Source organism: Oncorhynchus mykiss, chromosome 10 (genome assembly GCF_057628025.1).
Source record: "Oncorhynchus mykiss isolate SJ-2025 chromosome 10, ASM5762802v1, whole genome shotgun sequence".
Lineage (NCBI taxonomy): Eukaryota > Metazoa > Chordata > Actinopteri > Salmoniformes > Salmonidae > Oncorhynchus > Oncorhynchus mykiss.
The window spans coordinates 87,985,967-88,002,047 of NC_143031.1; the positions used below are offsets into that span (position 1 = coordinate 87,985,967).

At 45.3% G+C, this 16,081-nt stretch overlaps 1 protein-coding gene across 39 annotated transcripts in view; it reads left to right on the top strand.

Moving 5' to 3' along the window:
- rbm47 (RNA binding motif protein 47) overlaps positions 1–11,732 on the top strand; it is a 74,374-nt gene extending 62,642 nt beyond the window's left edge. For 6 of the 39 annotated variants that reach the window (XM_090188391.1, XM_090188390.1, XM_090188393.1 and 3 more), the window contains 4 exons: positions 501–524; positions 3,229–3,441; positions 5,393–5,622; positions 5,806–11,732. In XM_090188391.1, the coding sequence (XP_090044517.1) occupies positions 501–524; positions 3,229–3,441; positions 5,393–5,622; positions 5,806–6,051 (713 nt within the window). In that variant the 3' untranslated portion in view covers positions 6,052–11,732. The remainder of the gene's footprint in view (positions 1–500; positions 525–3,228; positions 3,442–5,392; positions 5,623–5,805) is intronic. The other 33 variants (XM_036972031.2, XM_090188403.1, XM_090188405.1 and 30 more) reach the window with 11 other exon arrangements.
- Positions 11,733–16,081: the final 4,349 nt, after the last annotated feature.

Sequence of the window (16,081 nt, forward strand, 5' to 3'; positions counted from 1 at the left end):
CCCTTATTGGAAAATGAATGGTGGAAAAACAAAGATTGGAATCATTTCCTTATTTGACCGCTAGGTCTTATGGGTATTACGACACCTCCACTGTGGGACTCTATACCTGCATCGAGAGGATCCCCTAGTGGCTGTCTGGAGCATTGGCAGATTAGGATTCTGCTGTCCTTCACTGTCTCTAAGCAGGAAGCGTCTCCTCTGTAAGTAACCTCTGAGGACGCCATATTGCAGAGTGTCCCCCTTTTCAGTGCTGAGCCCGTACCCTGTGATGAGTGATGCTGGCAGGTGTCTGGGTGGCAGCTCAACTAATCTGTGTCCTAAGTAGCACTCTATTCCATTTGCAGGGCACTACTATCGACCAGAGCCCTATTGGCTCTAACCCTATGGGCCCTTGTCAGAAGTAGTGCCCTACATAGGGGACAGGGTTCCATTTGGGCCGATTCCAACTAATCCGTCCAGACGTTGACTGTAATCACTGTGTTCTGGTTTTCTCTCCAAAGGAGGCCCAATGATACAGACCAATGGTAATCTATTCCATCCTTATTGGCTACTCCTTTACACTCGCTTATCCAATGAAACATCAACTTCCTGGTCATGTGACCAACTCCTCTCTCTGGGTTTCTATAACAACTTCCCCTTGTTCCATCACCTCTTTAGTTCGCTAGTAGACAGACAAACTGTCAGACCCCACGATGTCTCCCACACTCCTTGACAACTTCAGTTACTGGATGTTCTACCAGTGTTGGAATCAGACAACCTGTCAGACCCCACAATGTCTCCCACACTCCTTGACAACTTCAGCTACTAGATGTTCTACCAGTTTTGGAATCAGACAAACTGTCAGACCCCACGATATCTCCCATACTCCTTGACAACTTCAGCTACTAGATGTTCTACCAGTGTTGGAATCAGACAAACTGTCAGACCCCACGATGTCTCCCACACTCCTTGACAACTTCAACTACTAGATGTTCTACCAGTGTTGGAATCAGACAAACTGTCAGACCCCACGATGTCTCCCACACTCCTTGACAACTTCAGTTACTAGATGTTCTACCAGTGTTGGAATCAGACAACCTGTCAGACCCCACGATGTCTCCCACACTCCTTGACAACTTCAGCTACTAGATGTTCTATCAGTGTTGGAATCAGACAAACTGTCAGACCCCACGATATCTCCCATACTCCTTGACAACTTCAACTACTAGATGTTCTACCAGTGTTGGAATCAGACAAACTGTCAGACCCCACGATGTCTCCCACACTCCTTGACAACTTCAGTTACTAGATGTTCTACCAGTGTTGGAATCAGACAAACTGTCAGACCCCACGATATCTCCCATACTCCTTGACTTCAACTACTAGATGTTCTACCAGTGTTGGAATCAGACAAACTGTCAGACCCCACGATGTCTCCCACACTCCTTGACAACTTCAGTTACTAGATGTTCTACCAGTGTTGGAATCAGACAAACTAATGACTAGATAAACATAGACAATGTACAGTATATATATATTTTTGCACCTCTGACAAACCATGTAAAATGACGCCCCATAGCAGCCCCCCCCCCCCCCCCCCCCTAACGACGGCTTCACACTTTGACGGGAAATGTCCAAACTGGACATTGGGACGTCCCAACTCTCGGACATCACCCCATTGGATTTGTTCAGGGTAGGGTAGGGGTTTAGGGTAGGGATTTAGGGTAGGGGTTTAGGGTAGGGTAGGGGTTTAGGGTTAGGGTAGGGGTTTAGGGTACGGTAGGGGTTTAGGGTAGGGTAGAGGTGTAGGGTAATGGTTTAGGGTAGGGGTTTAGGGTAGGGGTTTGACGGGAAATGTCCAAACTGGATTCCTTGGGACGTCCCAACTCTCGGACATCACCCCATGTTTAGGGTAGGGTAGGGGTTTAGGGTAGGGGTTTAGGGTAGGGTAGGGGTTTAGGGTAGGGGTTTAGGGTAGGGTAGGGTAGGGGTTTAGGATAGGGATTTAGGGTAGGGTACGGGTTTAGGGTAGGGGTTTAGGGTTTAGGGTAGGGGTTTAGGGTTTAGGGTAGGGGTTTAGGGTAGGGATTTAGGGTTTAGGGTAGGGGTTTAGGGTAGGGGTTTAGGGTTTAAGGTAGGGGTTTAGCGTAGGGGTTTAGGGTAGGGATTTAGGGTAGGGGTTCAGGGTTTAGGGTAGGGGTTTAGGGTAGGGTAGGGGTTTAGGGTAGGGGTTTAGGGTAGGGTAGGGGTTTAGGGTAGGGGTTTAGGGTATGGGTTTAGGGTTTAGGGTAGGGTAGGGGTTTAGGGTAGGTGTTTAGGGTGGGGTAGGGGTTTAGGGTTTAGGGTAGGGTAGGGGTTTAGGGTAGGGTTTTAGGGTAGGGGTTTAGGGTAGGGGTTTAGGGTAGGGTTTTAGGGTAGGGGTTTAGGGTAGGGGTTTATGGTAGGGATTTAGGGTAGAGGTTTAGGGTAGGTGTTTAGGGTAGGGGTTTATGGTAGGGGTTTTAGGCTAGGGTAGGGGTTTAGGGTAGGGTAGGGGTTTAGGGTAGGGTAGGGGTTTAGGGTAGGGGTTTAGGGTAGAGGTTTAGGGTAGGGCGGGGTTTAGGGTAGGGGTTTAGGGTAGGGTAGGGGTATGGGTAGGGGTTTAGGGTAGGGTAGGAGTTTAGAGTAGGGTAGGGTTTATGGTAGTGGTTTCAGTTAGGAGTTTCAGTTAGGAGTTTAGTCTAGGGGTCTAGGGTAGGTGTTTAGGATAGGAGTTTATGGTAGGGTAGGGGTTTAGTTTAGGGTAGGGGTTTAGGGTAGTGGTTTAGGGTATGTTTTTAGGGTATGGTAGGGGTTTAGGGTAGGGTAGGTGTTAGGGTAGGGTTGGGGTTTAGGGTAGGAGTTTAGGGTAGGGTAGGGGTTTAGGGTAGAGAAGGGATTTAGGGTAGGGTAGGAGTTTAGGGTATGTAGGGGTTTAGGGTAGGACTCTAGAGTAGGTTAGGGGTTTAAGGTAGTGACGTCCCAAGGATCACGGATAGCAATAACGAACTTCAGTGCCACAGGAGGCTGGTGGCACTTTAATAGGGGAGGACGGACTCGTAGTAATGTCTGTCAAACCTATGAAACAAAACTTATTTACAATGACGACCTCCCCCGGTTAAACCCTGACGACGCTGGGCCCTGTGCTAAGCAGAACCCTAAACATATCCCATGCCCCTTATATTGAAGCGTGACCCTAAACAGCGCCCCCCCACTGTGGTCCATCTCCAGCAGGTGCTGTGCGAGGTCGTGGCCGAGCGACGGCAGGTAGCCGTGCCCCCGGCCCCCGGGGGTCATACCTGGGTGGTTACTCTGCTGGGCGGGGTATCTACAGCCGGTACCATGAAGGCAAAGCCAAGGGCCCCGACAACAAGGCCTACGAGCTGGTACCCTCTATGGAGCTGACGGCCTCAGTCAACCCGTTGGGCATCAAGCCTTGCACAAGTCAGTCACACCCCTGTCGTACCCCCCGTCGTACCCCCCCGTCGTCCCCCTAAACTGTCCCCTATACCGCCGCCTGCTTCCTTCAGTTTTCTCCTTCCTGTCTCCTTCCTGTCTCCTTCCTGTCTCAAGCCTGGCTCAAGTCAGTGAAAGATACCTCTAAACCAGGCCTGGTCTAAACTAACTCCCTACTGGTCTAAACCAGGCCTGGTCTAAACTAAATCCCTACTGGTCTAAACCAGGCCTGGTCTAAACTAACTCCCTACTGGTCTAAACTAACTCCCTACTGGTCTAAACTAACTCCCTACTGGTCTAAACCAGGCCTGGTCTAAACTAACTCCCTACTGGTCTAAACTAACTCTCTACTGGTCTAAACTAACTCCCTACTGGTCTAAACCATGCCTGGTCTAAACTAACTCCCTACTGGTCTAAACTAACTCCCTACTGGTCTAAACTAACTCCCTACAGGTCTAAACTAACTCCCTACTGGTCTAAACTAACTCTCTACTGGTCTAAACTTACTCCCTACTGTCGTCTTTCCACTGCTCAACTCCAGTTCCCAGAGGGCAGCAAGCAGGCAGGAAATAGCAGACAGGAAATGAGATACAGGAAGCCTGAGGATGAATTGATGGGTCATAGATTTTCACTATAATACTTTAATATCAGCTGATAGATTACCTTTTCTGCAGCTCAGGTCACCGTTGACAGACCGCAGCTTTCTGGGGAAAAAAAGCTAAGAGACACTACTGCCCCCTCTCCTGGACTGGAGTTGAACTGCAAGCCGTTCTTCTCAGAGAGGCTGTCTGTCTCTCTCTCTCTCTTTCCATTTCATCCTTCTGTTTTACCTGCTCTGTCCTACTATCCCTTATTCAGACCAGGAGAGAAAAACAAAAACCTCTCTTGGTGATGATGGTGATGTGTTTTTCCTTTACTGTAAATTCCTCAACACGTCAGATCAAGGGGGTCAGAGGTCAACAATCTCTGACCCACCCCCCCCCCCCCCCCCTTTTTACCTCTTCTGATTTAAACGTCACTCATTGGTTTATTTAGGTTTCTGTTAGGTGTATCTCCGGTATGGAACAATAATCTGATTCTCCTAATCTGGACGTGATTGCTCAATCCCCCACAATCCTTCTCTCAGTCTCTGGAATAAACTGGATCAGAGAAACACAGTGGACTTTTGTCCATCTGAAACAATGAGTGACCTTGTGTTGGCATGTGTATTAGCGTGTGTGTGTGTGTGTGTGCGTGCGTGTGTGTGAAGGGGGTTTAATCAAGAGCTAAGCACCATTTTAATCCGAATCACACCCCAACCAACAGAGGCTAACACTAACTTGGGTAACTCCATTCTCTCTCTCTCTCTCTCTCTCTCTTTTCTCTCTCCTCTCTCTCTCTCCCTCTTCTCTTCTCTCCTCTCTCTCTTTTCTCTCTTTTCTCTCTCTCTCTTCTCTCTCTCCCGCTTCTCTTCTCTCTCCTCTCTCTCTCTCTTTTCTCTCTCCTCTCTCTCTCCCTATTCTCTTCTCTCCTCTCTCTCTCTCTTTTCTCTCTTTTCTCTCTCTCTCTCTTCTCTTCTCTCTCCTCTCTCTCTCTCTCTTTTCTCTCTTCTCTCCTCTTTCTCTCTCTCTTTTCTCTCTCTCTCTTCTCTCTCTCCCTCTTCTCTTCTCTCTCTCTCTCCTCTCTTCTCTCTCTCTCTTCTCTCTCTTTTCTCTCTCTCTACCTCAAACTCTGTCCTGTTAAAACCGTGCCTCTACTCTCAATGTCTTTGACATCTCATAGTGGCATTTCCCAATCTGACTCTCAGTCTGGGGTTTTGTGTGTACGTCTGTGTGTGTGTGTGTGTGTGTGTGTGTGTGTGTGTGTGTGTGTGTGTGTGTGTGTGTGTGTGTGTGTGTGTGTGTGTCTGTGTGTGTGTGTGTCTGTGTGTGTGTGTGTGTGTGTGTGTGTGTGCGTGCAGTGGGCCTGCAGGCTCTAGGAGGCCAGTACCCGGTGTTCCAGGGAGCCAAGCTGATGGAGGAAGGGAAGATGCATCACTCTGTGGAACACCTCATTAACCCCCTGGCCCTGCAGCACGACCACACAGCCCAGAACACACAGGCTGTTATACCTGCTGTCTCCTCACCTCCACCCTACCAGGTACACACACAGACTGTTATACCTACTGTCTCCTCACCTCCACCCTACCAGGTACACACACAGTGAAACATGAAATTAATGTAATTTGAAAGTTGAATAATATCCACTAACTCTCTCTCTCTCCCTCTCTCTCTCTCCCTCCCTCCCTCCCTCCCTCCCTCCCTCCCTCCCTCCCTCCCTCTTCTCCTCCCTCCCTCCCTCCCTCCCTCCCTCCCTCCCTCCCTCCCCCCTCAGGGTCGTCCCATCACACCAGTGTACACCATGACCCACAACATGCAGCGTATCCCCACGGCCAGTGGTCTGTACGGAGCAGGCTATATGCCCATCACCAACTACAACGCTGCTGCCCTGGCAGCCCTGCAGAAGAACGCAGCCGTGGCCGCTGCAGCCTACGGAGGGTACGCTGGTTACGCCGTGCCCCAGGCCTTCCCTGCCGCAGCGTTTCAGGTGCCCATCCACGACGTCTACCAGACCTACTGACAACAGCTACCAGACCTACTGACAACAGATACCATCTACCAGACCTACTGACAACATCTACCAGACCTACTGACAACAGATACCAGACCTACTGACAACAGATACCAGCTACCAGACCTACTGACAACAGCTACCAGACCTACTGACAACAGATACCAGACCTACTGACAACAGATACCAGCTACCAGACCTACTGACAACATCTACCAGACCTACTGACAACAGATACCAGCTACCAGACCTACTGACAACAGATACCAGCTACCAGACCTACTGACAACAGCTACCAGACCTACTGACAACAGATACCAGACCTACTGACAACAGATACCAGACCTACTGACAACAGCTACCAGACCTACTGACAACAGATACCAGCTACCAGACCTACTGACAACAGATACCAGCTACCAGACCTACTGACAACAGATACCAGCTACCAGACCTACTGACAACAGCTACCAGACCTACTGACAACAGATACCAGACCTACTGACAACAGATACCAGACCTACTGACAACAGATACCAGCTACCAGACCTACTGACAACATCTACCAGACCTACTGATAACAGATACCAGCTACCAGACCTACTGATAACAGATACCAGCTACCAGACCTACTGACAACAGATACCAGCTACCAGACCTACTGACAACAGATACCAGCTACCAGACCTACTGACAACAGCTACCAGACCTACTGACAACAGATACCAGCTACCAGACCTACTGACAACAGCTACCAGCTACCAGCTGTCTGGTCCACAACGCCTGTTCAACCACCACTCAACGTTCAAACAACTTGTGTGTCACGACGTCAGGAACTACAGACGACCTACAGAAGACCTCATCCCCACATATCACCCCCCCCCCCCCCCCCCCCCGTTCAAATAACGACACGTCAACTCAATGTCTTCAACAGCTACGTCTACGGGACGTCCACAATGTCAAAAAAACTATCTAAATGGACCCTTTAACACAAACTCCACTCTGCGTCGGTTCTTCAACGTTAGCCCAACATCTAGGCTACGTTATGACGCGCGCTATGACGCGCGCCAAACCTTTAACAACGTCTATGCAACGTCCTACTGACAGGTTCACATTGGTCCTAATGAATACTGGACCAGACGTTCCTCCAACGTTCACACAACATTCACACAGTATATTCTATGAATAGAATAGAGCCTATATCGCTCATATTCAAATCTGGAGAGTTCCTCTGCTTTGTTTCATTGTTCCCCTCTAATCGGGGCCTGATTTAGACCTGAGACACCAGTCATTGTTCTCCTCTAATCAGGGCCTGATTTAGACCTGAGACACCAGTCATTGTTCCCCTCTAATCAGGGCCTGATTTAGACCTGGGACACCAGTCATTGTTCCACTCTAATCAGGGCCTGATTTAGACCTGAGACACCAGTCATTGTTCCCCTCTAATCAGGGCCTGATTTAGACCTGAGACACCAGTCATTGTTCCACTCTAATCAGGGCCTGATTTAGACCTGAGACACCAGTCATTGTTCCCCTCTAATCAGCGTCTGATTTAGACCTGAGACACCAGTCATTGTTCCCCTCTAATCAGGGCCTGAGTTAGACCTGGAACACCAGGCGGGTACCATTAATGACCAGGTAGAGGAGAAAAACAGCATTAGTCCAGACCTGGTAGGTATCCCAGGAATCCCAAGGGTCTATAATCATCCACTCCCATCAGAAACATTGATGTATAGCAGACTGTGTAGAAGAAAACACATAAGACCCAATGAAGGAGATGTGGTCTGGTCATGGGTTGAAGTGCTCACCTTTAGCTTTACGCTCAACATCACCCCCCTCCCCCACCTTCTATGACATCACTGCATCACCCTGACAACGAACCCCCTCACCTTCTATGACATCACTGCATCACCCTGACAACGAACCCCCCCCCCCCCTCACCTTCTATGACATCACTGCATCACCCTGACAATGGACCCCACCCACCTTCTATGACATCACTTCATCACCCTGACAACTGACCCCCCCCCCCCCCCCCCCACCCTCTCCTCCCTGTTGCCTGGGCAACAAGAACATTGAAGGTACACTGAAGTATTTCCGAAGAGGTTTTATGTTTCTGTTGTTAGTTTTCTGAAATAGAAAAAGAAAGATAACATTTTACTTTGTTTTTTCAAACTTTAGTTTAAAACAACACAAATATAACAAAATAAAAACTAAAATGAGAAGAAAAAATACTACAGAAACTACTGAAGACTTTTTATTTTGAATTTATTATTAAAAGAGTTTGTATTTTAAAGTTGTTTTCATTAATCCATTCATGCTGTTAGCTTCATAGATGAGTTTGCTTGTTGTTGGGGGTATCTATTAGTTTTCAGATACTGTAATACTGGGTATCATTTAAAAAACGTGTATTTTTTATGGGTGTTTTTAGATGTGTTATAGTTCTGTTCTGGAACATGGCCTGTCACTTCACTGTCTCCTCCAGCAGACTAAGACTGAATTGTTTTATTTTATCATGTTGTTGTTGTTGTTGTTGTTGTTCTGTACTTTATTCTAATTGTTTGTAATTGCTTGATTCTCACATGGTGAACAAATATGGACAAAGGCGTTTATTATTTTGTATTGCTCTGCCCTAACACTCTCTAGCGCTAGCATATGCTACGTACGCTAAGCTAACTGCTAAACTAGCATATGCTACGTGCTAAGCTAACTGCTAAACTAGCATATGCTACGTGCTAAGCTTACCGAAACACCCTGTTAGCTTTATGCTAAGCTTACCGAAACACCCTGTTAGCTTTATGCTAAGCTAGCAGCATCACACTCCGCTGAGCTTCAACCGACTGTAAAGCCTTTCTACCGCAGTGCCTTTCTACTAGAGATCTGTGTCTCTCTGGGTTCGACTATTGTGCCTTTCCACTAGCCCGGTCTTATGATCTCTGAGCTCAACTGCAGTGCCTGTTGAGTGGAAATGTGCTTAACTCTCTACACTACACTAGCATTTCACAGAATTACTACATGCCCAATAGACTGCTTCGTTCTCAGCGGCAGCTGGTCGTTGGAACAGAGACTGTGGTCAGGATTTAATCCCAAACCGCTTGACGTTTAGAGGTCATTTCCAATTAGACCTTCCTCATCTGAGGTGGAATCAACCTTCCTCATCTGAGGTGGAATCGACCTTCCTCATCTGAGGTGGAAGGTGACCTTCCTCATCTGAGGTGGAAGGTGACCTTCCTCATCTGAGGTGGAATCGACCTTCCTCATCTGAGGGGGAATCGACCTTCCTCATCTGAGGTGGAAGGTGACCTTCCTCATCTGAGGTGAAATCGACCTTCCTCATCTGAGGTGGGAAGGTGACAGAGCTACAGCGGTGTTTGTCAAGAGATCGTGGTGAAACATCCCTGTTGGTCTTCTCACAAATACTTCTCTAGCGTCCTAACGAGTCAGATTGGACCATCTTAAAACAATTCCATATGTAACCAGATTGTACGATTTAGTTATTTTAGTTGGAACTCAGGGCCCTTAGACCCCTTTTTCTAACAGCTTTGTGATGGGGAATATAATTATATTGAAACTAACCTTCCAACTGGAACCAAGCCTTAGAGACACAGACACAGGTTCTCTCTTCCCTCTGTAACTCCTGTCAGGCTGACCTGACCTGCTAGTAACTAACACACATCAGCCTCCAGATCCAACGTGAAAACAATTGGAACTAAGCCTTAGAGACACAGACACAGGTTCTCTCTTCCCTCTGTAACTCCTGTCAGGCTGACCTGACCTGCTGGTAACTAACACACATCAGCCTCCAACGTGAAAACAATTGGAACTAAGCCTTAGAGACACACACACAGGTTCTCTCTACCCCCTCACAGTTCCTCTGTAGCTGTAACTCAGGCTGACTTGACCTGCTAGTAACTAACACACATCAGCCTCCAGATCCAACGTGAAAACAACATCAAAAAAGCTGCTACACGAGGCTGACAAATGTTTGTTTGTTGGGAGAGAAGAAGAAGAGAGAGAGAGAGAACCTCAAACTACATGTTGCCGTCCGAGTATCACTCTCTATTCACACCCACCGGTATGACAGACAGCTTGCCCGTCCACGTCTCTATTGAAGTCTTTTGGGTCAGTGTAGTATTTGTCTTTATTTGTAGTGGGGGTGTTAGTTGTGTTGATGCTGGTGAACTTGAAGGAGATAAACAGTTGGGATGTAAATGGATTCAACAGTATTTTTGGAATATCAGGCCCAACTGTCTCTCTGTCTGGCCTGTAAAAGAGCCTCTCTCTCTCTCTCTCTCTCTCTCTCTCTGTCCTGTAGAGCCTCTCTCTCTCTCTCTCTGTCTGGCTTGTAAAGAGCCTCTCTCTCTCTCTCTCTCTCTCTCTCTCTCTGTCTGTTTTGTATAGAGTCTCTCTCTCTCTCTCTCTCTCTCTCTCTGTCTGGCCTGTAAAGAGTCTCTCTCTCTCTCTGTCTGTTCTGTAAAGAGTCTCTCTCTCTCTCTGTCTGTTCTGTAAAGAGTCTCTCTCTCTCTCTCTGTCTGTTCTGTAAAGAGCCTCTCTCTCTCTTTCTCTCTCTCTCTCTCTGTTTCTCTCTGTCTGTTCTGTAAAGAGTCTCTCTCTCTCTCTCTCTGTCTGTTCTGTAGAGTCTATTTCTCTCTCTCTCTCTCTCTCTCTCTCTCTCTCTCTCTGTCTGGCCTGTAAAGGGTTTCTCTCTCTCAAGAAAAACTGGAATTTCATTAAATACCGACGAGTAACTTTTATTGCGTTGTTTTATGATGACAAGAAGTCAGGATATATTTAATATATTCATTATGTGTTGTTGTTTATGACGTCAGAAGAAATGCTATAATATATTCCAAGAGTAAACATGGATTCTTTCCTTTAAATAGAGTTTAGAGATCAAACTAAAATACATTTTAAAAACTTGTTTTTTTTTTCTTCTCAAAAAAAAACTAAACATGTCCAATTAGTTTGAACATTTTAAATTTGTGATGTAATTTGCTGTATTATGTTAACAATGTAATGTAGAATTAGTTGTTTTTTGTGGTGGGTGTTGTGTTTAGTGTGGAGGACAGAGATATCAGGCTGTTTTGTGTGGAGGTCTATGGAGCCGTTCAGAATGAACAGAGCTGAGTGAAACTGACCTCTACCGACCTCCCTCCCTCACACCCCCATCAAACCCACACACACCCCTCCCTCACCCCCCCCCCCCCCCCCCCGCCCCCCCCTCAGACACTCCCCGCCCCCCACCTGTAGGTTTGAACACCTGGCGTGTCGTCTCCATCTCCAACAGAACAACACGTGCCTCGTTAAAGAAATAACATTATTAATAATAACACTGTAAACTGTTCTTAGTGTGCCTTATTGCCAAACTGTGCTCCTGGTGTCCCTGTCTAGACCTGGGACTGGTTTTCTATGCTCCTGGTGTCCCTGTTTAGACCTGGGACTGGTTTTCTGTGCTCCTGGTGTCCCTGTCTAGACCTGGGACTGGTTTTCTATGCTCCTGCTGTCCCTGTCTAGACCTGGGACCGGTTTTCTATGCTCCTGGTGTCCCTGTTTAGACCTGGGACCGGTTTTCTATGCTCCTGGTGTCCCTGTTTAGACCTGGGACCGGTTTTCTATGCTCCTTGTTATTTTTCAGCTTGTTGTATTTATAGTGGTTAACTAGATAAATAAAGCATTTTCAAAAAATATAACATGGTGTTGTCTTCTTTACAGTTAATCTGGTCCAGTTGTCTTCTTTACAGTTAATCTAGTCCAGTTGTCTTCTTTACAGTTAATCTAGTCCAGTTGTCTTCTTTACAGTTAATCTAGTCCAGTTGTCTTCTTTACAGTTAATCTGGTCCAGTTGTCATCTTTACAGTTAATCTGGTCCAGTTGTCTTCTTTACAGTTAATCTGGTCCAGTTGTCATCTTTACAGTTAATCTAGTCCAGTTGTCTTCTTTACAGTTAATCTGGTCCAGTTGTCTTCTTTACAGTTAATCTAGTCCAGTTGTCTTCTTTACAGTTAATCTAGTCCAGTTGTCTTCTTTACAGTTAATCTGGTCCAGTTGTCATCTTTACAGTTAATCTGGTCCAGTTGTCTTCTTTACAGTTAATCTAGTCCAGTTGTCTTCTTTACAGTTAATCTAGTCCAGTTGTCTTCTTTACAGTTAATCTGGTCCAGTTGTCATCTTTACAGTTAATCTGGTCCAGTTGTCTTCTTTACAGTTAATCTGGTCCAGTTGTCATCTTTACAGTTAATCTAGTCCAGTTGTCTTCTTTACAGTTAATCTGGTCCAGTTGTCTTCTTTACAGTTAATCTAGTCCAGTTGTCTTCTTTACAGTTAATCTGGTCCAGTTGTCTTCTTTACAGTTAATCTGGTCCAGTTGTCTTCTTTACAGTTAATCTGGTCCAGTTGTCTTCTTTACAGTTAATCTGGTCCAGTTGTCTTCTTTACAGTTAATCTGGTCCAGTTGTCTTCTTTACAGTTAATCTGGTCCAGTTGTCTTCTTTACAGTTAATCTGGTCCAGTTGTATTCTTTACAGTTAATCTGGTCCAGTTGTCGTCTTTACAGTTAATCTGGTCCAGTTGTATTCTTTACAGTTAATCTGGTCCAGTTGTCGTCTTTACAGTTAATCTGGTCCAGTTGTCTTCTTTACAGTTAATCTGGTCCAGTTGTCGTCTTTACAGTTAATCTGGTCCAGTTGTATTCTTTACAGTTAATCTGGTCCAGTTGTCTTCTTTACAGTTAATCTGGTCCAGTTGTCTTCTTTACAGTTAATCTAGTCCAGTTGTCTTCTTTACAGTTAATCTGGTCCAGTTGTCTTCTATACAGTTAATCTAGTCCAGTTGTCTTCTTTACAGTTAATCTGGTCCAGTTGTCTTCTTTACATTTAATCTGGTCCAGTTGTCTTCTTTACAGTTAATCTAGTCCACTGGTCCACATTTGCAGTGAGTTTTGTAAGAAAAATAGACCTCTGATCTTAATTTAACCATAGGAGCTGATTCACTTGATTCCTTCTAACTGCAGTATAAAACCATAGGAGCTGAATCACTTGATTCCTTCTAACTGCAGTATAAAACCATAGGAGCTGATTCACTTGATTCCTTCTAACTGCAGTATAAAACCATAGGAGCTGAATCACTTGATTCCTTCTAACTGCAGTATAAAACCATAGGAGCTGATTCACTTGATTCACTTCAAACTGCAGTATAAAACCATAGGAGCTGATTCACTTGATTCCTTCTAACTGCAGTATAAAACCATAGGAGCTGAATCACTTGATTCCTTCTAACTGCAGTATAAAACCATAGGAGCTGATTCACTTGATTCACTTCAAACTGCAGTATAAAACCATAGGAGCTGATTCACTTGATTCCTTCTAACTGCAGTATAAAACCATAGGAGCTGAATCACTTGATTCCTTCTAACTGCAGTATAAAACCATAGGAGCTGATTCACTTGATTCCTTCTAACTGCAGTATAAAACCATAGGAGCTGATTCACTTGATTCCTTCTAACTGCAGTATAAAACCATAGGAGCTGAATCACTTGATTCCTTCTAACTGCAGTATAAAACCATAGGAGCTGATTCACTTGATTCCTTCTAACTGCAGTATAAAACCATAGGAGCTGAATCACTTGATTCCTTCTAACTGCAGTATAAAACCATAGGAGCTGATTCACTTGATTCCTTCTAACTGCAGTATAAAACCATAGGAGCTGATTCACTTGATTCCTTCTAACTGCAGTATAAAACCATAGGAGCTGAATCACTTGATTCCTTCTAACTGCAGTATAAAACCATAGGAGCTGAATCACTTGGTTCCTTCTAACTGCAGTATAAAACCATAGGAGCTGATTCACTTGATTCACTTCAAACTGCAGTCTTCTGCCCCACTTATTACAGAGTCATTAACTTACAGAGGGGCAAAAAAGTATTTAGTCAGCCACCAATTGTGCAAGTTCTCCCACTTAAAAAGATGAGAGAGGCCTGTAATTTTAATCTCATCATAGGTACACTTCAACCATGACAGACAAAATGAGAGAAAAAAAATCCAGAAAATCACATTGTAGGATTTTTAATGAATTTATTTGCAAATTATGGTGGAAAATAAGTATTTGGTCACCTACAAACAAGCAAGATTTCTGGCTCTCACAGACCTGTAACTTCTTCTTTAAGAGGCTCCTCTGTCCTCCACTCGTTACCTGTATTAATGGCACCTGTTTGAACTTGTTATCAGTATAAAAGACACCTCTCCACAGCCTCAAACAGTCACACTCCAAACTCCACTATGGCCAAGACCAAAGAGCTGTCAAAGGACACCAGAAACAAAATTGTAGACCTGCACCAGGCTGGGAAGACTGCATCTGCAATAGGGAAGCAGCTTGGTTTGAAGAAATCAACTGTGGGAGCAATTGTTAGGAAATAGAAGACATACAAGACCACTGATAATCTCCCTCGATCTGGGGCTCCACGCAAGATCTCACCCCGTGGGGTCAAAATAATCACAAGAACGGTGAGCAAAAATCCCAGAACCACACGGGGGGGACCTAGTGAATGACCTGCAGAGAGCTGGGACCAAAGTAACAAAGCCTACCATCAGTAACACACTACGCCGCCAGGGACTCAAATCCTGCAGTGCCAGACGTGTCCCCCTGCTTAAGCCAGTACATGTCCAGGCCCGTCTGAAGTTTGCTAGAGAGCATTTGGATGATCCAGAAGAAGATTGGGAGAATGTCATATGGTCAGATGAAACCAAAATATAACTTTTTGGTAAAAACTCAACTCGTCGTGTTTGGAGGACAAAGAATGCTGATTTGCATCCAAAGAACACCATACCTACTGTGAAGCATGGGGGTGGAAACATCATGTTTTGGGGCTGTTTTTCTGCAAAGGGACCAGGACGACTGATCCGTGTAAAGGAAAGAATGAATGGGGCCATCTATCGTGAGATTTTGAGTGAAAACCTTCCATCAGCAAGGGCATTGACGATGAAACATGGCTGGGTCTTTCAGCATGACAATGATCCCAAACACACCGCCCGGGCAATGAAGGAGTGGCTTCGTAAGAAGCATTTCAAGGTCCTGGAGTGGCCTAGCCAGTCTCCAGATCTCAACCCCATAGAAGATCTTTGGAGGGAGTTGAAAGTCCGTGTTGCCCAGCAACAGCCCCAAAATATCACTGCTCTAGAGGAGATCTGCATGGAGGAATGGGCCAAAATACCAGCAACAGTGTGTGAAAACATTGTGAAGACTTACAGAAAACGTTTGACCTCTGTCATTGCCAACAAAGGGTATATAACAAAGTATTGAGATAACCTTCTGTTATTGACCAAATACTTATTTTCCACCATAATTTGCAAATACATTCATTGAAATCCTACAATGTGATTTTCTGGATTTTTTTTCTCATTTTGTCTGTCATAGTTGAAGTGTACCTATGATGAAAATTACAGGCCTCTCTCATCTTTTTAAGTGGGAGAACTTGCACAATTGGTGGCTGACTAAATACTTTTAAGCCCCATTATATATGTTTAACTTGACATTGTCTCTGGTGTTGTCCCTAAGATCTGGAAAGTGGCACATGTGGAAAGTGGCACCCTTACATAAAGGACATCCTTCTGACTGAGATAACTAACGTTCCATTTCCAAATGATCACGCCTTTACAAAGTTTAGGAATCCCTGAGTAACTTTCAGCTAATAACTTTTTAAAACTTCTCATTCTATTCATGGTTTGGGCCTGCTTTTCTTCAGCAGGGACAGGGAAGATGGTTAAAATTGATGGGAAGATGGATGGAGCCAAATACAGGACCATTCTGGAAGAAAACCTGATGGAGTCTGCAAAAGACCTGAGACTGGGACGGAAATTTGTCTTCCAACAAGACAATGATCCAAAACATAAAGCAAAATCTACAATGGAATGGTTCAAAAATAAACATATCCAGGTGTTAGAATGGCCAAGTCAAAGTCCAGACCTGAATCCAATCGAGAATCTGTGGAAAGAACTGAAAACTGCTGTTCACAAATGCTCTCCATCCAACCTCACTGAGCTCGAG